Source organism: Camelus dromedarius, chromosome 5, assembly GCF_036321535.1.
Source record: "Camelus dromedarius isolate mCamDro1 chromosome 5, mCamDro1.pat, whole genome shotgun sequence".
NCBI lineage: Eukaryota > Metazoa > Chordata > Mammalia > Artiodactyla > Camelidae > Camelus > Camelus dromedarius.
The window spans coordinates 20,843,908-20,866,816 of record NC_087440.1 but is presented as its reverse complement, the minus strand read 5'-3'; the positions used below and the strand labels follow the sequence as shown (position 1 = coordinate 20,866,816).

The 22,909-nt window shown below is 34.0% G+C and overlaps 1 protein-coding gene across 3 annotated transcripts in view; it reads right to left on the bottom strand.

Moving 5' to 3' along the window:
- Nucleotides 1-22,909, bottom strand: part of TTBK2 (tau tubulin kinase 2) — a 121,231-nt gene that overhangs the window by 39,191 nt on the left and 59,131 nt on the right. For all 3 annotated transcript variants that reach the window (XM_010994961.3, XM_064485674.1, XM_031453230.2), the window contains 5 exons: nucleotides 17,860-18,000; nucleotides 16,126-16,230; nucleotides 7,717-7,782; nucleotides 3,650-3,742; nucleotides 2,865-2,990 (listed from right to left, as the gene is read on the bottom strand). In XM_010994961.3, coding sequence (XP_010993263.2) covers nucleotides 2,865-2,990; nucleotides 3,650-3,742; nucleotides 7,717-7,782; nucleotides 16,126-16,230; nucleotides 17,860-18,000 — 531 coding nt within the window. The remainder of the gene's footprint in view (nucleotides 1-2,864; nucleotides 2,991-3,649; nucleotides 3,743-7,716; nucleotides 7,783-16,125; nucleotides 16,231-17,859; nucleotides 18,001-22,909) is intronic.

Genomic DNA, 22,909 nt, shown 5'->3' with positions numbered 1-22,909 from the left:
TTTCTGGCTTAGCTCACTTAGAATGACGATCTCTAAGTCCATCCATGTTGTGTAAATGGCATTATTTTATTCTTTTTTATGGCTGAGTAGTATTCCATTGTATAACTACACCACAATGTCTTTATCCAGTCATTTGTCAATGGACATTTAGGTTGCTTTCATGTCTTGGCTATTGTATATATAGTGCTGCTATGAACACTGGGGTGCATGTATCTTTTTGAATTAGAGTTCCCTCCAGAATAATACCATTTTTATATAAGAGACTTGAGGACCTGTGATCCTGGGGGTCTTGGAACCAACTTCCCACAGATACTGACAGTCAACTGTATTCATAAATATCTGCCTTAATCTTGACTATAATTCTAACATCTTCACCTTTAGTTTAACAGGCAGAAAGCAGTATTTATGCACTCAAGATAGCTGGTTTTTCTTACATTTCCTGAGTAGGAGACTATTAGGCAAACTGACATTCAATTTGATTTTCCTAACATTTGTTGAAAATTTAGGTGCCAGGCACAGTGCCAGGACAGTGTGGGATTAAAAAAAAAAAAACAAATTAAGACACAGTTGTACCCCCAGGATTTAAAAGCCTTGGGGAAGACAGACATACATAAATCCTAAGTACTGATAAACTTGGATGTAATTGCCCAAAACACAGTAACACTTTCCAAAAGCAAGTGTCAGCCTTTATTCAAATTGAGACATGCATAAGAGATTCCTGGTAGAGAGCAAACAGCTCTTCTCTCTAGGTCTACACATGCTGTCAGAGTGAGCACTAGCAGGTTACTGGTAATGCACAACTTGTTAAGATAATAATGTTCTCTATGCAAGAAACTCTATGATTCTTAAAGATTTACAAAACATAGGCATTCAAAGTGAAAGTGGCTGTGTAAAACAGCATCATTTCACACTGTGATTATAAAATATATACACTTTGGTCTTGGCTCAGAATATATAAAGTTGAGACAGGCTGTTATTTGACCTTTGACACAGTGAAGGAAGCAGTCACACTAAATACTGGTATGGCTTTTGCTGCTGCAGGAGGAGGTATGTTGTTTTTAACTACACTGGTTGTTCAATATGGAATTTAAAATTCTGAAAGAGCAGTAATTAAAATCAAATTCAGGAACAAATTCCAAACTATAAAATTATAGACAGCGTTAGTTCGCAAGAACATTCTGATTCAAAGTAGAGTGGTTTTTCTCAAAATGAAGATTGTAGCAGGGCGCTGTGAGGAAAGTAAGAGACAGAAGCTACAAAGGTCAATTCTTTCTGGAACCTGATGTCACACTGACACTAGTCATCAGAATACATCAGTCACTTGTGCCAGCACCTTTTTCCCAATTATCCTCTCCCACCTACCTGCCCTCTGCTCCTGCTCACTGTTTATGGAAGATCAGAGAGCAAGAAAGAACCAGAATATTTACAGAATCTGTGAAATAATGAAAATGTAATGCCTGCCCTCTCTCCTCCAAAAATAGGGAAATTACTATACTTTGTTTTGTTATCAGGCAACAGAAGCTCAGAGAAGCCCCTATGAGAATGTCCAAATGAAAAACTTGAGAGCAGTAATTTGTTAATTTAAATTTAATTAATTATAGATTTAACTCTCAAACTTTAGCTGGGAAGCATGATTGTCTTCCTTAGACCATAGGCATAACTAAGCAGAGAATGTAAGAAAAATTTTTTTGCTATGCTAAACTTTAATACTCATATGCAAACTTTGTCAATAAAAAAATTTAGCACCCAAGATGGGAAAATTAGAACATTTTCAACTCCTCCTGAATGTAATCTTATAAGTATAATTTCATCATTTTATTGCAAGAAATGTGAATGCTGCATTTCAGAAAACCCATATAAAATACAAGTATGAGAATATATTCCACAGCAATTTGTATATACTGTATTTTCTCCATTTGTTAGTCTATACAGTTTATAACTCAAACAGTCATACAGAAAAGCACAAGACAAGCTCACTCACTTAAGGTCTCTAAGGACCCAAGGCTGTATATTGCCTCTCTGCTTTATATACTGTTTATATATTATATAAAAACTGAAATTTCACACAGAAATAGTTATTTTCTGCAAATGAGTTCACTGTGGTATAGACAGTCTTTTAGTCTTTTGACACTGACAACACTTTAGAATGTAAAACTTCCATTAACAGGCAGTTTGTGTTCTCCTTTGTAGATAAAAATGATATACTAATATTACTATTATTAATCAATGTGTGCCTTCATTTATGTTTTCAGTGGTAGTGATTATTCCTCATTTAGCTCTGACCAAGTTTCCCCTGAGAACAACAGAATCTTCTGAAATCCAATGGGATGGGGTTAGGGATGCAATTTGTGGTAAACCTAGTCAACCCTTATAAGGCCTCATTAACTAATGCTCTAAGGAAAAGATTCATTGACCACAGACAAAACGGAGCCAATAATCTTCACTGACTGTTGTCCCATAGCATAGCAACATACAATATGCAGCCTCAAGCCTTCGACAGATACACTGCCTAGATGGACATTTCCTACTGATCAACAGATTAGCTACAGGATTTATAAAATTTGAACTATCAGCAATTCTATATACCAGATGAATCACAGCAGGAACTGTTAAAGTATGTTACATGATGAACAAACCTAAAACTCTAACAAAGTATGTTCATCCAGAAGGGAGGAAACACACACACACGAACACAAACACCGCCATCTTCAGTTAATTTCACCACATTTTCCAGGATGTATTAAAACAGTATTATTCTAGGGACCTCCCATACTCAATTACAGTACCCTCAAAAGTACAATGATTGAAGACAGAGACTAAAGAAGAAAGAAGAATTAACCCACAAAACTTACAAAAATGATTACCTGGTAGTCTGGTTTTGTAAAATAATCCAAGGAGGAGATGTGGTCCAGAAAGATGCTGAATTCTGGAGGCAGATGTTTCAACATAAGCCTGTGGTCATACCTCTCCTTAATAGAGCCAACTTGTTCCTGGGAAGTAAAGAGAAAAAAAACCAAAGTCAATTTCTCTTGGCAGCTACAAATTAACAGCCTCTCAGCAACAATCTCAAGGGTATGTACTAGGGAATGAGACAGTGGGTAATTAAGTATAAAGCCAGAATTGAGCTCTTACTAATAGCTAATTGCTTAATAATGCACAATGCTTTGGGGGGAAGGGGCTGTAATGCAGAACCGGAAGGGTAATAGAGCTCTGCACTCGTGAACAGAGCATGCCCCAAAAGAAAGAACTGATCTTAAATCTGGTCTACTTTTATCAACCCATGTATTTACAGCTTTCAAATCAAACAATATAATGCGACAATTAAAAATTAAAAGCCTAATTGACTCGTAAAAAAGAAAAAAAGAGAACCAGTGAAAATAAAAGCTAAAGAGGGAGGGCTAGAAATCAAACCAGAAATGATAATTGTGCTTAAATTTTAGTTATCTGTTCTCTGTGTACATAAAAAAAGTCATAATATTAATTATATCTCTAATATCAGCTCATAGAAAAATATATATACTGGGATATAGTGACAGTGTTTGTAAATTTTAATTCTTATGCATAAGTATAATCTCAACAAAAATGCCCACCCAGGAGAAATTTTTATTCCTTCCCCTACTAAAATTGACATTTCCATTTCCAAAATTACCTTGTCCTTTATTTTCCTCCAGGGCAGCTGACCAACCACAAATTCTACCAACATGTAGAATAAGGACCAAAGGTCATCATGTCTTCCCATTTCCTTCATAAGCAAAACAGAATGCAGTCACATTACATTACCACTCCTTGTGAGTACATTACATTATCTAAGGTCTAACCAGTGTATTTCAATTTCCATAAAATTACCTGGTAACTATAGCTATGTATCTATGTAACTATATAGTGATCTACTTGGCAGAACAGAAATACTGAAGAACTTTTGATAAAAAGAATACCCCAAAACCCAGAAATGCTGGAAATAATACAATTAAGAGCCCATTAACTAATAAATCAGTTCACTAAAAAAGTAAAGGAAGGTAGTTGCCAAGGGCTTGGGGGAAGAGGGATGGGGAGTTAGTGTTCAGCAGGTAAAATTTCCAGTGTTGCAAAATGAAAAAGTTCTAGAAATCTGCTGTACAATGACGTGAATATATTTAATACAACTGAATTGTACACTTAAAAATAGTTAAGGTGGTAAATTTAATGTTATGTGTTCTTTACCACAATAAGAAAAAAAAAGAAGTAAAAGGAATCTTAAGAGCCTCAATTAAATGAAAGCTGGAAATGAGAAGCAAGCTAATACTGAAGCTTCGGCTTTTTTTGTTTTGGGGGCATCTGTCAAAGGTTTGTTAACCAGGGTTTTGTCAATCATGAAGGGGATAGGTGTAAAAACATTGAGCCTACACAAGACAGGAACTGTAACTTAGACACTTCCCCACCTCCACTACCACCATATCGCTAGGACACTCAAAGGGCTATCTTTATTTAGTGCAGTATTTGGTATATATGTTACAGTGTAATAATTTTTTTCTGTAAAATTTAACCACTATGAAAGAGAAAAAGTGAATGGTTAAAAAAATTTTGCCCTGAGGGTTTGTTACCATAGGTGTACCCTTCACTTAGATTTGTGGTTGAAATTTATATTGCTTGTGTGGTCCAGAAAACCAAGCCCAGATATTATGTTTTTTCTGGATGATCCTGTCCTGCAATAATGAATGACAAGATGCAAATGAAAATTCTCTCAAGGTAGACCCTTAAAAGCAGGCCTTGCAGAAGTCCTTCAGATAAAGCCCCACCAAATACAAGTTCATTATTTGAAATTAAAAAATACATTAGGTATGACTATAACTCAATAAAAAAATTTTTTAAATACATTAGGAAGCAGACTACTATCAACTAATAACAAGAGAAACTATAAAGAGCAGAATTAGATATCCAAGAATTTCAGAAATATAAGATACAGAATATGAAATAAGAATATTTAAAATATTCAAAATAAAAATAGAATCAAAGTCACAAGAAAGGAAGCATATTCTCTCCCCCAAAATAAAAAGGCCAAACGGACTTGAAAAAGGACATCTAGAAATAAAAGCACAAATACAGAAATTAAAAACTCAAAGGACAGGTTAAAAAGCTGATCAAATACAGCAGAAAAAGAGAATTAATGAACTAGAAGACAGATCTGAAGAAATTATCTAGAATGCAAAAAAGAGACAAAAACAAAAAATCTAAGAGTGTATTTAAGAGGCATGGAAGAACAAGAAAGTCTAATATATACATCAGTTTAGAGGTATGGAAATAATAGGGAGAAAGGAAGAGAGGCTATGTTTAAATAAGTAATGTCTGAGAATCTTTCAGAATAGATGAAAAACATGAATGTTCAGATTTAGGAAGTATAACAAATCTCAAACAGAATAGATATACAGAAATCCACACCAAAGCACATTTGAATATATCTGCAGGGCACCAAAGACAAAGAGAAGGTATCAAAAGTAGTCAAAGAATAAAGGAAAAATTAAATACAAAGTAAGAACAATTAAATGGACAAAGATCTCAGTAGCAACCATCGAACCAGAAAAAAGTAAAATAATTTCTTCAAAGTACTGAGATAAAACAAATATTAACAAAGGATTAAAATGTAAGAAAACAATGAGATGAAGTAAACAGAGTTCAAGTGTTTTGAAAAGTCCTTGTATTGTTTGGGAATTATTCGTGTTAAAAGTTTAAGGCACCAAAAAAAAAATAGAAATGGGAGTGTATTAGGTCTAGAAATGACCAAACCAGGGTCACAGAGTATGACAGAAGCAAGTATATTAGAATTACCTGGGAAATCTTTTTAAATTAGACAAGCAGCTCTCAAGGTTCCACTAGTTGCACTCCTGTGTCACCACGTACACTAATAATCACTGTTGTGAAGCTGTGTTACTGTGTGAAGCATTCGACTCCTCAGGTGTGTCAGGATTAGAAAAGTTAGGGTAAGAACCACTGCCATACACTCTTATATTTCTCTGCTAAGGTTAGATGAATAGCAAATTATAAGCAGGTTAACAGAGCAACTGATAGAGCACTCCTCGCTGAAAAGGTTTTTAGAAGAAATCTCTACTTTTCAAATTTAAAAAAATATATAATCTTTTTCTAGTCACTATTTTGAAAATGCTTATATAGCTATTATGATCTATGAAAATGTTTATATTTATCTCAAAAAGAATGTCCTATTTCAAAGATTCCAATGTGGACATACTCTTTAACAGAATTAATTAGAAGGCATAGTACCTGTGAAATTTTGTAAGAATCTACCTAAAGAATAAGAGTACTTTCTATTCAACGCAGAATAATTAACTAGATGTCATAAAATAAAGCAACAATGAATCAAACCGAATGAATTAAAATGCTTGGCAGAGTGTTACACATTGATAAAAATACTTTTCCTATTTTCAATTTATAATCATATCATAAGAAAACAAATTAACTGGAGCATAGCAAATAAAACCACAGCATTCTCCTACTATTATATTTAGCATTGGTCAAATTTTAATTAAGGCAATTTTGGCTTCATAGAACAAGAATAAGGTAACAGAAGATCAAGAAAAGAATTCTCTATCATTCTAAGTGGAGTTTCAGAAAGAGAAAGAAAAATACCATATGATATCACTCATATGTGGAATCTAAAAAAAAAAAGAAGAACACAAATGAACTTAAATATAAAACAGAAACAGACTCACAGACATAGAATGCAAACTTGTGGTTGCCGGGGGGAGGGAGGTAGGTAGGGACAGACTGGGAGTTTGAGATTTATAGATACTGACAGGTATATACAGAATAGATAAACAAGCTGATACTCTATAGCACAGGGAAATATATTCAAGATCTTGCAGTAGCTCACGGTGAAAAAGAATATGAAAATGAATATATGTATATTCATGTATGACTGAAAAATTGTGTTGTACACCAGAAATTGGCACAACATTGTAATCTGACTATAACTCAATAATAAAATTTTTAAAAACTGCTAGTAAAGGAGATTATTTAAAAAAAAATAAAAGAATTCTTTTTATTTCATCAAGGAATCATTTCTTAACTGAATTCATAAAGTACCTATCTTTCCTACTCATAACTAAGGTTCAGGATGAGGGGAAAAAAAAATCAGAGCAAAATAAAAGGGCCAAAGTTTTAAAAAAGAGAGAGATTTAAAAAATTTAACCCAAGAGGAAAGGTATAATTTACCAAGATGGAAAAAAATTTTTAAGTTGTCTACACTTCAGAGCTCCACAAAAACAAAAGGTCTGATAGAGAGGGGCTATGATAGATTAGATATATATTCCAAATAAAGTGATGACCTCCTATATTTCATTAGGTATGGACAGTATGAATGCCTAAATAACTTCTTGAAATAGAACACAGATGTTTCATTTCTTCACAATTCTATGTTAAATTTGTTACTACATACTTATACCTAATTAAGGACACAAGATCCCTCACAGACATATATATATATAAAATAGCTAAGTATTATATATATATACTTAGCTATTATATTTTCTGGCAAATCCAATTTTATCTTCTATGCAGCTACACATATCTATTATCCACTACACACCTTACCATGTATTAGTATTACTAATACCTTTCCCTCTGCTCCCAAGCACTTTCCACACCTTTGTACTGTGATGAAAGAAGTCAATCTGAGTCAAGTCATCAGCATGCTTACACAGATATGACTCTAGTTGGAATACCTACCCTGTTCCGATGAGCATTGATTGATGCATAACGAACTGTCCCTCGAAAGCCTGCCACAACTCGAGGCTACAACAAAACCAAGCAAAGAATAATAAATGAGCTTCAAAAAGCATTAGATTCAGCACACGTGAGCCCATGAAGGAGAAGGGAGAAACATGTGCATTACAGTCACAGGAAAAGACTAAGTTTCTAATTTTGTATTGTGAAATTATAGAAATTAGAGAGAGAATATATCTAAATCATACATTTAAAAAAAACACTGGTAACATTTTAGATATCAGTGAGTCCCATTTTTTTCCTATCTACATTTTAAAATAAAGTGGCATTTACGACAAACTCTGTACATTAGAAAACATTAAGCGCCTTCATGTACCCAGCATCATGCCCAGCATCACAGTAGATACATTAATATTCAGTCTCTGTTTACAAGCAAGTATATTAAAACCATGAGGAATCTCTAAGCAATCTAAAATGCCAACCTCTTTGTTGGCTAGCCAAGATGTCTTGGCTATGTCATTCAAACTCAATTCAAAGATGGTGGCAATTTGTATCTCTTCCTATGGATGTAATTCACATATTCATAAATTCAAGTTATTGGGTGCCAGGTACTGGGAATAATCCAACATGAATAATATGTGATCCCTGTCCTCAGAGAGCTCAACTTAGAATAAAATTCAAACCACTTATTTGGCTTAAAAGACCGTCTATGAGCTGGCACTGGTCTCATTCCAAAGTGGATTTACCTGTGGTTCCTCCTACAACCAATTTTGTTTTTAGCTCAAGACTTTGTAACTGCTATTCTCTCCAGCCAGATCGTCACCTCTTTGCATGCCTCCAATGGTTAGCTCTTCTATTCCATATTAAGCCCTCTGCTTGAATGTCACCTCCTCAGAGAAACAGTCGTTAATCATCCTAATCTAAAATACTACCTGTCCCTGCAATGCTACTCTATTCTTTTACTCTGCTTTATTTTTCTCTCATAACACCTTTCACTTCATAAAATTAATTTTATTCATATTTTTACTTATTCACTTTCTGTCTGTCTTCTTCTATTGGAATATAAACTCTGTGATAGCAGTGTCTTTGTCTTACTCACTTTGTAGGCACAGAAATAGGCTGAGAAGTAAGTAAACCCATCTGAGGACACAATCAATAGATGATAAAACGAGGCATCAACCAAGGTCTTTTGACTTGAAATAATACACTGTTTCTATTGACTGATTCACAAAGATCAAGTCAGTAGTCTACAGATTCATTGATGGTACTACGACTCAATATGAAAACTGAAAATACTTGAAAATGATCACAGCCAATAATCTTCATTAGCAGATTTATTTATTTCTTTTTCATTAATTTCAAATTATCTTCAATTAACATGTATTACTGCTGTAGTCTGATAAGATAATAATGAATGTTATTTTTAAAATCTTCAGTTACCAGAATCATTTTGGTTTTATGCTATAGCATAAGATACACTTTCTATGTGTTCTTCCTTCACTTGCTCATTTTTGTAATCTATGATTAATCTGTTCAAATTAGTTATCTATTTTATTTCTTCTTCCATGAAATTATCTCTTCCCCTTTAGTTACTCTTTGTTTTTGTTTCAAGTTTTAACTATTTTTAAAATATTCTTTGTATTTAATGACAAATATTAGTAATCAAAAGTTTCTGCAAACTATTTAAATCTCCTTTATTTTCTTAGCTGTCATTCACTGACAATCACAGTAGATCTCAATATTTTCCTAAGACATCATGACTAACAGGAACATCTAATATTCTCCATTTAGTTGATGGAACTCTGAGGTCAGAGACTTCTCTTTCTAGAAGAAAATTGTTTAAGAAGATATATGAAAGCCTACTATCAACTCTTTCCAGTAACTGACCTTTCAGAGGTTGTACTTCTATTTCTTACCTGACAAGAACATTTACTAGCACAAAAATGTTTTTGTAACATGAAATTCTGTCCAGTTATTTTCATTTTAATATCTGTCTGGATGAAAATCACCAGACCTATTACCACACACTGCAGCCTGGTCCATGGTTAATTAGGCAAGTAGACGTCAACTTGATGGATTCTAGCCAAGACGAGCCCAGAAGATTCTTTCCAATTAAGAGTCCTTGGGCCTGGCTCTGACCTTACTTGTGTCATGTAAAGGCTGAGACAGAGGTAAAGAGAGATCAGCTGCCTAGGGAGATGTTTATGTGATCTATCGAAGAAATAATACCAGGTCAAGAAAATCCAGCCACCTTATGTAATGCAGAAAAGACAACTCAACCCAATGGGGAAAACAGCTCTATATGCAAATAATTCTAATTCAAAGCAGATTATAACAAATATCATTAGCAAAGTACAATTGAGTTATGAAAGCCTAGGACTGGTAAGGATTAGTTCTATTTGGTGGGAGGGGAGAAGGAAAAGAACTATAGAAAAAGAAAGTCTTAAGAATAAAGCAACACTTAATTGGGCCTTGAGATAAGTGATCTCTTGAAACTCCCCCAACTGATAGCAATTTGGCAACATCTATCAAAATTGAAAACACACATTCTCTTTGTCCTAGTAATTTCATTTCTGGGGATTTATCTTACAGATATACTTGCACATGTGCAAAAATAATGATGTACAAATTCATTCATCACATTAGTGTTTGTGACAGTGAAAGACTGAAGTAACTGAAATGTTCATCAATAGGAAACTGTTAAAATAAATTATTGTACATCCATATAATGGAATATACTTTGCAGCTACAAAAAAGAATGAAGCAGCTTTATATCCTGACATGGAAAGATCTTCTAGATACACTGTTAAGTAAAAGAAAGAGAAATGAAGAATGTACATCATGCTACCTCTTGAATCAAAAGAGGAAAAATGAGAATATACATTCATATTTATTGTATATGTATAAAGAAACTTGGGAAGAATACATTAAGGAACTATTAATAATACAGCTCCTTCATGGTGGAAGGAGGATAAGTACAGGAAGTGAGTGGATTTGGAATAGCAGGGGTGAAATGGAGATTTGTTTCACTGTTTATCTTTAAAATTTTTTCAAATCAAGCTTATTGAGGTATAATTTATGTACAATGAAATTCATACTTTAGGTATTCTATGAGTTTTGACAAAGATATACAGTCATGTAATTACCACTGCAATCAAGATACAGAATATTTCTATCACCCCATGAGTTCCCTTAATGCCCTTTGTAGTTAATCCCTTCCCCTGACTCCCAGTCTCTGGCAACCTCTGATTTCTGTCCCTCCTCAGGACTTAGAATTGTCTGGTTTTCCCCCCATTTTTAGAACAGGTTTGATGAATTTATCAGCAATTTTGAAGACTCCTGGTCGATGTCCAGTGAGGCCCTGTCATAACTCTTCTCCACGTCAGGCTCCACCTTCACACCCCAGCGTTGTTAGCAGCTTTGATCAGTCTAGTTTTAGACACCAGTGATTTTATAGTTCTGACTTCTGGTCTTATTCTTGGATGTGACGTGCTTCCTTCAGAGAAGCTATGTTTATGTATCCTGCTTCAGAATTCTGTGAACATGAAAGAGACTCGAGGGACTTGGGGTTTGCCATTGCTTCTTCTGACTTGTGTTCTTCAGTCTGCTGAAGACTTCCACCTGACTTTACCAAGCCTGTTCCTGAAATACTGGAGTTTGGTAAGGGAACTATTTTATTCAGTGCTTCAAATCCGGGATGTCACTAATTGTTGGTTCCTCTCCTCTGCAGATCTGGATGGTCCTTATGATGCGCTCTAAGAGACCAATCAGCTGTGTGAACTAGAGACCATTCTCCAGTAACTGCTTATTGTCTTTATCCAGGAAAAGTACTCCACTTGTTGCTGTGGATCAAGAACTGTTTGGTTTTTCAGGTTTAACCATTCTAACTGCTGTGTAATGGTATCTCACTGTGGTTTTATTTTACATTTCCCTAATAACTAAAGATGTTTAGAATTTGTTAATGTACTTATTTGCCATCTGTAGTACCTCTTCTTTAATGAAATGCTTATCCAAATCTTTTGCTTATTTTTATTGGCTTGTTTTTTTTTTATTACTGAGTTGTGAGAGTTGCTCAGAAATTCTGGAAATAAAGTCCTTTGTTAGATGTGTGTTTTGCAAATACTTTTTCCCAGTCTGTGATTGTCTTTTTCTAATTTTTATAGCATGTTTCTTTTTTTAATTGAATGCAGTTGTCTTTTCATTTGCTTAATAGTGTTTTTCAAAGAGCAGAAGTGTTTAATTTTGATAAATTTTTAATTCTTTTATTTTTGAACCATATGAATATATATTTTCAAAAATTATATTTCAAATCATCTTTAAAGAAAAAGTAAGAGTATTTAACCTAAGAGCATGTTTTATTAAAATAAATACCTAGAAGCCAAAGCAATCTTGAGAAAAAAGAACAAAACTGGAGGTATCATACTCCCTGAATTCAGACTATACTACAAAGCTACAGTAATCAAAAAACAGGATGGTACTGGCATAAAAACAGACACATAGATCAATAAAACAGAATAGAGAGCCCAGAAATAAACTCACACACTTATTGTCAATTAATATATGACAAAGGAGGCAAGAATATACAATGGAGAAAAGACAGTCTCTTCAAAAAAGTGGTGCCGACAGCTACACCTAAGAATAAAATTAGAACATTTTCTCACATGATACAGAAACAACTCAAAACAGATTAAAGACTTAAATGTAAGACCAGAAACAATAAAACCCTTAGAAGAAAACATAGGCAGAACACTCTTTGACAGAAATCATAGCAATATATTTTTGGATCTGTCTCCTTAGGCAAAGGAAACAAAAGCAAAGGTAAACAAACTGAACCTAATTAAACATAAAAGCTTCTGCACAGCAAAGGAAAACACTGACAAAATGAAAAGACAACCTACTAAACAGCAGAAAATATTCACAAATGATATGACCAATAAGGGGTTAATATTCAACATATATAAATAGCCCATTCAACTCAATATATATAAAAAAAATCTGATTAAAAAATGGGCAGAAAACCTGAACAGATATTTTTCCAAAAAAGACATACGGATGGCCAACAGGGACATGAAAAGATGCTCAACATTGCTAATCACCAGAGAAATGCAAACCAAAACCACAGTGAGATATCACCTCATCCCTATCGGAATGGCTATCATCAAAAAGAACATAGCAACAAATGTTGGTGAGGCTGTGGAGAAAAGGGAATCCTCATACGCTGTTGGTGGGAATGTAAATCGCTGCAGACACTATGGAAAACAGTATGGAGGGTCCTCAAAAAAGTAAAAATAGAGCTACCATATGATCAAGATATTCCACTCCTGGGTATATATCTGAAGAAAATGAAAACACTAATTTGAAAAGATATATGCACCTCTATGTTCATAGCAGCATTATTACAACTGCCAAGGTATAGAAGCAACCTAAGTGTCCATCGACTTATGAATGAATAAAGAAGATACACACACACACACACTCACTTCAGAATATTACTCAGTCATAAAAAGAATAAAATTTTACCATTTGCAACAGCATGATGAACCTGGAGGGTATTACTTTTAGTGAAATAAAACAAAGATAGACAAATACTAAATGCTATCACTTACATGTGGAATCTAAGAAATGAAACAAATGAATAAATATAACAAAACAGAAACAGACTTAGACTTAGACTATAAACTCTGATTACCAGTGTGGAGAGAAAAGCAGAGAAGGATAAGATATGGGTACGTGATTAAGAAGTACAAAGTACTTTGTATAAAATAAATAAGCTACAAGCACATATTGTACAGCCCAGGGAATATTGGCAATTTTTTATAATAACTTTAAATGGAGTATAATTTATTAAAATACTGAATCACTATGTTGTACACCTGAAATTAATATAACATTGTAAATCAACTATACTTCAATTAAAAAAGAAAGAAAAAAACTAGATATTTAAATAAAAATGAAAAAGAAAAAATAAACTGAGCCTTAAAGGACTAACAGAATTACAGTAAGTAGAAGGAAATGCATTTTAAGTAAAAAGAACACAGTAAACAATGCAAAAAGGGACTAAAGTACTGTAGGTGTTAGGGGAAAGAGTTTGGAATTATGTTGTTTGGCTTATAAGGCAGAGGCTAACGGAATTCATAAAAAATTTTTAAGAAAGGAAGTAACATTATTGAGGAAGTATGAAGGATAGACCTGGAAGGAGAAGGTAGGGAGACCAGTGAGGAAACTGTTTTAACAATCCAAACAAGAAACCATGAGACTAGCACAAGGATAGAAGCAGTGAAGGAGGGGATGAAAGAGACAGAATGAGCTCCTAGGAGAATAAATTCAGAAGGAGGAAGGACTCTAGGTATGAGCCCAGACCTACTGCTAACCAAAGGGGGAGGAACAGGAGGTGAAAAAAGCATGGAGAACTATGAAACAAAAACCTCAATGGAAATAAGAAAATAGCTGAAATTTTGGAAAGTAACATTTTAAAATTTTTCTTAAGTAGGTCACTATAGCCCCAGGCACTGGATGTTTCAGCTGAATGGTTAGGAAGGAAGCAGCAGGAGAAATTGTGGGATTTCAAGAGCTCAGACATAAAGGGCCAATGTGAGATGCCAGCTGAAGGGCTAGGGAAACTGGGGCATCCTCTAAACCAGAGGGGAAAAAAATGAATATGCAGATCCAAATCATTAAGGAAACAGAAGTTCAGCTCTGAAACTATGGATCAAAGTATTGTAAACATATATATTTCAGAACTTCTTTGTACCTCACATCCTTATCTAATGGAACATACATCCTGAAGGTGATAAATACAGGCTCCCAAAACCAACCACATAACAACTCACTAGTATCACTAGTGTAACAAGACATGACCCATCAATCCCTTTGTAATGCATTCTGACTAATGATCCTATATCTTAAGTTTGATAAATAAATACACATTCATGTTTTGAGGGAGTTTCTTTGTGGTGATGGAGCAGTTTTGCAACCTGACTATGGTGTTGGTTACATGAATCTATACATGTGGTAAAATTTCATATACTACCCCTTCCCCCAAGAAAAAGTGCATGCAAAAAATAGTGAAATCTGATCAGGGTCTATACTTGAGTTAATAATAGTATGCCAACAACAATTTCCTAGTTTTGATGAGGAAGGCTCCTTTCTTGCACCCAGCTTCTCCTCATGGAATGGAGGCTCTACCTTGGGCATGGTGGGCCAAGAATATTGGGACCCCAAAAGCCCTTCTCCTGGCTCACAAGGCAGTGGTTCTACATCAGGAGAGGGAAGCCAAGAGACCCCAGGTTGACCCCATCTCAACCTAAGGGTCCAGCTCCTAAAGAGAAGCTGTCACTCAGAGAGAAGCTTGTCATAGTCCTTATCCCCAACTCCAGAGCCCTCTTTCAGACATTTGACCTGGGGACAGAAGAAGGCAGTAAAAATGATGTCTCCCAATCTCTTCCCAAAGGAACTTATTACATTTTCAACAGTGAAGTTAACTGAACTTAAGACCCCTCTCAAAAATAAAGGAGCTTGTGGTAAGGGAGTTGGGAGGAGATGTGTGGATCTAATGAGGCTATAGCCTAGACTAGGGTGGCCAGGTGAAAACCAGGGGAATAAGACAGCTTGGGGGAGCCCTTCTGGGGTCAGAATATTAAGCTCTAACTTCAGAAACTATTCCATTTTAGGAGCCACAGTTTGACTGGATTAGTTTGTCAAGGAATTTATGCCTCAGCGCACTGCTGTAAACAATACAGCAATCAGCCAGCAAAATAAATGGATGTGGTTGGAGAAAGTGTAGAACAGAGCCCTACCAGTACCACTGTTATTCCAGGGTGACCAGTGGGCAGACCCAAAGCTGCACTTCCCTGAGGAGCAACAACAAAGACAACACTGTGTGTTGGGGTGGTGGTTGGTGTTGGGGTGGGGGGAATAATCCAGTTAAAAAACAAATAAACAAGCAAATAACACTAACAAGCCCTGGAAGGGGGACCAGTGTGCAGACTTGCTACACTATATTATCTGAAATGTCCAGTTTCCAACAAAAAAAATTATAAGGCATGCAAAAAAAAAAAAACAAAAACCCAGGAAAGTATGACCCATACATGTAAAAAAAAGTAGGCAACAGAAACTGCCTACAAGAGTGACTAGATGTTGGATTTAACAGGAAAAGATTCCAAATTAGGCATTATAAATATGTCCACAGAATTAAAGGAAAGCTTGATTAAAGAAGTAAGGAAAGTATAATGACAACCTCATATCAATACAGAATTGTCAATGAAGAGATATTTTCTAAAAGAATAACTCTACATGCTACTTCTTGGATGACATCCATTCTGACACACACTTAGCATTCCTTTAAAAAGAGTGATACTATAAATAATAAGTTAATTCTCAAATATTTAATAATAACAATATGAAAAAACTTACTGGTCTCACGTCACCACAGGAATTGGTAAACTGTCGAGCCAAGCCAAAATCAAGCATGTAACATTTCCTACACGTACTAGGAAAGCGACCCATGGCGAAGTTAGACTGGAAAAAGGAAGACAGAAAATATTTTCATTATACTTAGTTCTTACATCTTATCCTTCCTCTATTTTAATTCTTCTATTTAAACTCTATAGAATATACATGTTCCAAATATACTAGTCAATGATGTTTACTGGATATTAATACTAATTTTAATAAAAATTAATAATAATTTTTCCGTGGGTTCTATTAATATGTAGGATCAGGTGAACTTTGAGCAACAAAAAATGTACATCACTGTATAAAGTTACATAAAACATAACACTGACTTAACTGGAATCAGTACTCCAAGTTCCTTGAAATTCCAGTCTAAGTCACTGCTTAAACGAACACTCAATCTCTATTTTTTAAAATTAGAGGAACCACAGGCAGGGAGGGATATAGCTCAGTGGGACAGTGGGTGCTTAGCATGCACAAGGTCCTGGGTTCAATCCCCAGTACCCCCATTTAAATGAGTAAATCTAATTATCACCCCAAAGATATAAATAAAAATAATTTTTTAAATGGAAGGAACTAGGAGTAAGCAAAATACATAGTTCAGAATTTGAAATGAATTTCCTATAAGCATCATGAAGCTGAATTTCAAGAAGTGTAAACACTGAAATACAATTCAAGGAAACATTTCAAAACAGACTTAAGGAAATTTCACTTTGTGTTCTTCCCTTAATGAAAATAAATGTAACATTAAATGACCACAAACTTGCAAAGGTGGGTATATAAGCAAGGGAATTTATAAAGGCAAAAATCAACTTGTTGTAGAATTGTTATTTTTTATTTTAAAATACTGTTCTACTTAGGGAGCTTTCTGATCAAAATGGAAACTCTTCACTCACCATGCTTCTCAAATAACAACATTTAATTTGACATAAAAATAAGAGCAGGAGAAATCTACATTACATTAAGTCTGACTCAACTATATTAATTTTAGTTAGCATTTTCGTGTAAACTATTCAATTTTAGAAATCATGTAGCACCAGATGGGTATAATTTTCAACTACAACAATCAACATACGATAAATTTATAGTAAATATAGCTAATTAGAAATGGGTGATTTCCCCTTGTGAGCAATACAAAAAACCAAGGAGAAAATAAAAGCACATTTCACAGTTAAGAAAATAACAATTTCTAAGAAAAACAATAGAAAAATACTATATATTGGCACTGTAGCACTCAGGAAAACAAATAAGCTCTTTCACAACTGATAGTCTCTTATCAACATAATTTGTTACTTCAGAAATAGTTCAAAGAACCCAATGACAACATTTAAAAGCAACATATGTATATATTTTTAACCAATATCAAGAAAAAGAAATCCAAAGAATAACTATCAATTTAGGTGTAAGACTAAGTAGCTAGCAATGTTAACACATAATAATAACAGTCAAGCATTAATAATTTTTAATTTGGCTGCCAACCAACATTTTCATTGTGTGAGAAAAGCTCTTGATTACAAGTTATAGTTTATAATTATACTAATTATAATTTGCTTCAACTTACATTTTTGCTACAGATGTTAAAATATTGCCTTGTATTTAATATAGAAAGCTACATTTGTAATTTACTGTGTCCGATTGTAATATTACAGTATCAAGTAAACTCATTCTGTGCTCTGGCAAGAAAAGGGCCCCTACCGGCTTGATGTCTCGGTGCAAGAATCCTACAGAATGGATGCTCTCAATAGACTCCAGAATCTGTCTACCCAATCGAAGAGTAGTGCTAATGGTGAATGTGCCCCGGGACTGGCTACGACGTAGATCCGCCAGATTCCGACCCTAGGGAGACCAAATACACATTTTCTAATATGGTACTAAATGTATATTATAAGAGAAGAGTAGGGAATTATTCACTTACCATTAAAAAAATGTTTTGACTGAAACAGCAAGGATTTTACCCAAATCATGATCCTTTCACTCCAGAAAAGAGAATCTCTTAAGATAATGTATGAATGTTTCAGACAAATTTAAGAATAGCCAAAGTTTTTTTTTAAACATAGTTTCTTTCAAATTTTTTTTGAGTGATTGTTTAAATTCCATAGTGCTTTACAATTTTCAAGTTTCACACACATGATTTCATACAATCCCATAATAACCCTTTTTATCCCCTACTCCTAAGTTGCCCCTCCCCCACCCCTCTCCCCACTGGTAACCACAAGTTTGTTCCCTACATCTGTGTCTGTTTTTTTGTTTTATTCTCTAGTTCACTGTACAGCATTTGTCTTTCTCTGTCTCTTCCGTGTCTATAACATATAATTATGTTTCTGAGTCATCATGTTTCCCTTTGTCACTGATGTCATAACAAAATATAGTCTTGATTACTTAAAAAACATATAAAATATATATGCACAGGGCAATAATTCCTCATTATCACCTAACATATATCCTATACAAATTACTTAACTTTCCTGTGTCACAGTTTCCTTATAAAATAACCCCAACAATACCTACCTTACAGTATTTTGTAATGGTTAAACAAGACCCATGTAGTGTTTAGAATACTGTCTGGCACATTGTAAGTACTCAATAAATGCTAATTATTGTTATTATAAACAAAAAATGACATGAAACACTCAATTACTTTTAGCAGTAGATAAAAGGAACAAATTTATCTAGCCTGTGCCAGATGTATTACATTCCTGAGTGCATTTAGTTAGTCCTCACAGTTCCCTAAATAGAATTTGTTATTCCTGTTTTACAGATGAAGAAACTGAGGCTGAGATTTTAAATAATGTTAACCTGTTAAGGTAAAGTTGTTCTTCAAATCTAAGTCTGTCTGACTCCAAAGAGTTCTTTTTCCACTTCACAGTTCTCTACCCAGAAGATTCCTTATTTCATAGGTAACAAACCAGTAATCCGATGAGAAAAGCAAGGCTACAATGCAGCAGTTCCACCTCCCAAAGAATGGAAACTGGCTCCTGTATCACAAGGGAATTTAAGGATCCCAATCTCTCTTTACCCAAAATTTTATAGTGTATGTTTGGGGTTAATACCATTAACACCATCACCTCAACTAAAGAGAGTTTTGAAAAAGTAATAAATTCTTAAATTACTTAAATATCAATTAAAGTAAAATATTAAACAGTAATCAAGTAGTATAAGAACTGAAAATTTACAGAAAAGTCAGGAGCCTTCATACTTCCTATCTTTTTTTTTCAAACATTTTTTTATTGAGTTATAGTCATTTTACAATGTTGTATCAAATTCATATCTTCTTTAAAAATACAGTTTTCCCACAGCATAAATTAGTAGTTATCTTTATTATTACTTTTAAATGTTAGTGGTATTTATTTTATTGTTCTCTACATTCTCAGCAAATGTAAAATGAGTGATAATCTACAGCAATGAGTTTTATAATACCTAATAACTTTTATTAGCATTTCAATAATTTTTTTCTTCAAAAATCAGTATTTTGATGGTCAAATATATACCTAAGATAATACTGGAACTTTATTTGTAAACAACTTCAATCATCATAAAAGCTTTTGATAGGAAATCAATTAAAGTGGATTTATGATATTAATAATGATTTTAAAATTTTGTATCTTTTAAAATATAAATCTAAACTATCAGTTAACAAAATCTGAGAAGATAAATATAAGGCTGACAAGAGTATGAAGAAAAAGTTGTTAATATGGTAAATACATGCAGGTTGATCCACTAAATTATACTACAGGGTATATACTACAATGATTATTATTTCTTACAGAGAAAAATTGAAAACAATCTGTACATCCATCGATAAGTGAATGATTAAATAAATTATGGTTCAGTCATCTTACTGACTGTTTTGCAGCCACAAAAAAAAAAAAAGAGAGAAGAATCTTTATATATAGTAATAAGGAATGAATAACTATTAAATAAAAAAGCAAATTCATTTCTCCCTAAGTAATTCTATAAATTTAACATGATCCCAATAAAAATGCAAATGGATTTTATTATCAAAAATTTGAAACACACTTAAAAGGAGAGAAAATAATATTATGAACCCTCATATACCTATCCATCACTCAGAATTAACAATTACCAATTCATGGCTAATCTCGTTTCATCTGTTACCCACTCCCCACCTTCTCCCACACAACGCACAATATCTCCCTTCCCACACACATATACTGGATCATTCTCATGTAAATTCCAGGCATATCATTTCATTTACATGTTAAGTAAAGAGATGAAAATATAAAATTAAAGAAGTCATAAGCAAGCAATTCTATCACTAAAATTTGAACTGGAAATATCAATATGAACCATGATACATTTCTCTTTAAAAAAAATTATATATATCCTGAACCTATCCACCTGAAAAGAATTTAAAACAATGATCAACCCAACTGCAGCAGGCACCTATAGCATTTAGATTGAGGTCTCTAAGTATCATTTCTCATTAAGAAGAATCAGGGCTTAATGGAGAAATTGCTGATTCCAGTTCTGTAGAATGAATTATATAGAATAAGTCTGGTATATAGTGTTGTACCAGAACGTTAGGATGCTATCAAAGTTCCCTATTAGGGAATCAACTTGGTATTCTGAAAACTGATAAATGAAAGAATCATTAGTCCTGCCCTTCTGTGTGAAATGTACCTCAGGATAACCTAACAGTTGGTAGAGCTCTTTTTAAAGAATTCCAGCTAATGAACAAAGAAGAAATTACAAAATTACAATATTACATTTGCAACCCCACTGAAGTAATGAATCTAGGCAGTGATTACTAACAAGTTGATAAAACCTAAGAGAAAAATCAGCGGGAACTTTAAAATGGATGGAGAGGCTGACAGCACCTGAACCTCACTGATTAATCTTAATATAACTAAAAGAAAGACAACCAGACACTGCCTACTGATGTGATATAAATAGGAAGCACACAACTCACCTCTGAAGTGTTCTGGACAAATAAAACAAAACTGGAATCTGATCTAATCATAAGTTTATAGGAAATCCAGGGGACAGAAGAACATGTTAAATAAACACCACTACAGGAAGACAATCAGAAAAATCCAGAATATGGAAACTTCTGCATGACAAATGACTCTGTTTTTAATCAATGACAATACAAATAACAACAAAAAGAAAACTGTAAGGGAAAAAAAAAGGAGACGGAATCCATAGATTAAAAGAGGCTTAAGAGGTATATATCCACCAAATACAATTTGTGAACCGTGTCTGAAACCAGATTCAAGTAAAACAAATATAAAAAGATAAAAGAGAGAGGTACAATCAAGGAAATCTAAAGACTGACTTGATAATTGATGCTGTTACTAAGATACTGCGTATTGTGGTTAATGGGGGGAAAAAAAGAATCCCTGACTCTGAGAAATATATATTAATACACTTACAAATAAAATATGCCTTGGATTTGCCTTGAAATCATCTGAGGAAGATGGAAAGGGAAGAAAGGGAGAATACACCTCAAACAAGATTGGCCATATGCTGATAATTACTGAAGCTGGATGATGAGTACATCAGTATTCACTATACTATTCTCTCTACTTCTGTGTATGCTTCATTTTTTCCATAATAATAAAAAGTTAAAAAATATACGGCAGCCCTGATGTTAGGCAGTCTAGAGCCAGATCTGTACTGGTTACACGATTCAAAACATTTTTTTGCTGCTTCCTAGGTGATATGCTTACCACAAAACATCACCCTTGGCGATACTAAGGACCATCACGTAAAGCCTCAATGAGGATATCCAATGAGACCTGGCCAAGGTCTTCCCAGTAGAAATGAGAAAAGAAATGTGTATGATTCCTTGAATCCTATTAGATTTTAGACCCACTTTAATGGTAAATAACTGGAATTTCTACAACAGAAATAGGATTATTCCTTTAAAAATTTTAAGGCATATATTATATAATTGAATCTCCAGGAGGAAAAGAATAAAATTAACTTAAGAATAATGAGGGTTTTAGAAGAAATCAGAAATGTCAGTGAGAAGCTGGGTCTGAGCATATAAATTTTAACAAAACATATGGCAGAAACCCAGTAGTTATCTTCAATATGTCCAATAAGACAGAGAACCCTCTAGTAGTTATACCAGCTTTAATCTTGTCCCAAATCAAGTCAGCCATAACTGGGGATGAAGGGTTAACGGTGGGTTAATATTCTTATGACAGGAAAAAATACAGCATGCAAGTCAAATGGAAAGGTTTCTTAGACAAGTCCAGAGGAGCTTGCCAAAGGCCACAAAAGCCATTGTTACCTAATATACACCAGCCTCCTTAGTTTTCTCAGACTAAGAGCATTCCCATTTCCAGAAAGTGAGATTTAGGTAAGTGCATATAAAATTAAAATGAATAGGTGGAGACAAAATAAAAACGAGTATATGCTAAGACTGAGAGAGACTCTGTTGGCTAAAATTAAAGCTTCTGTTCACATTCCCAAGTCAGTAGTAGCCTAAAGACAATAAAGAGTTTTCCCTTATTGTGCCAGAATATTGGCCTCAGGCTTCCATCAAGTCTTAACACCATTAAGTTAGTCAGTCCCAGGCAAACCACAAACCTCCATGAGCTTAAGTCTCTTCATTTGGAAAATGGGGTAAAACCTGTCCTATCCTCTTAGGGGATATGGTAAGGATCAATTAAGATGCATGATAAATCCAGAAGAAAATAATAAAATATCATATAAAAAGTTACATTATTACTGGCCAAAGTGAGAGAAAGCAAGATCCATATTAATGACCTAAAAA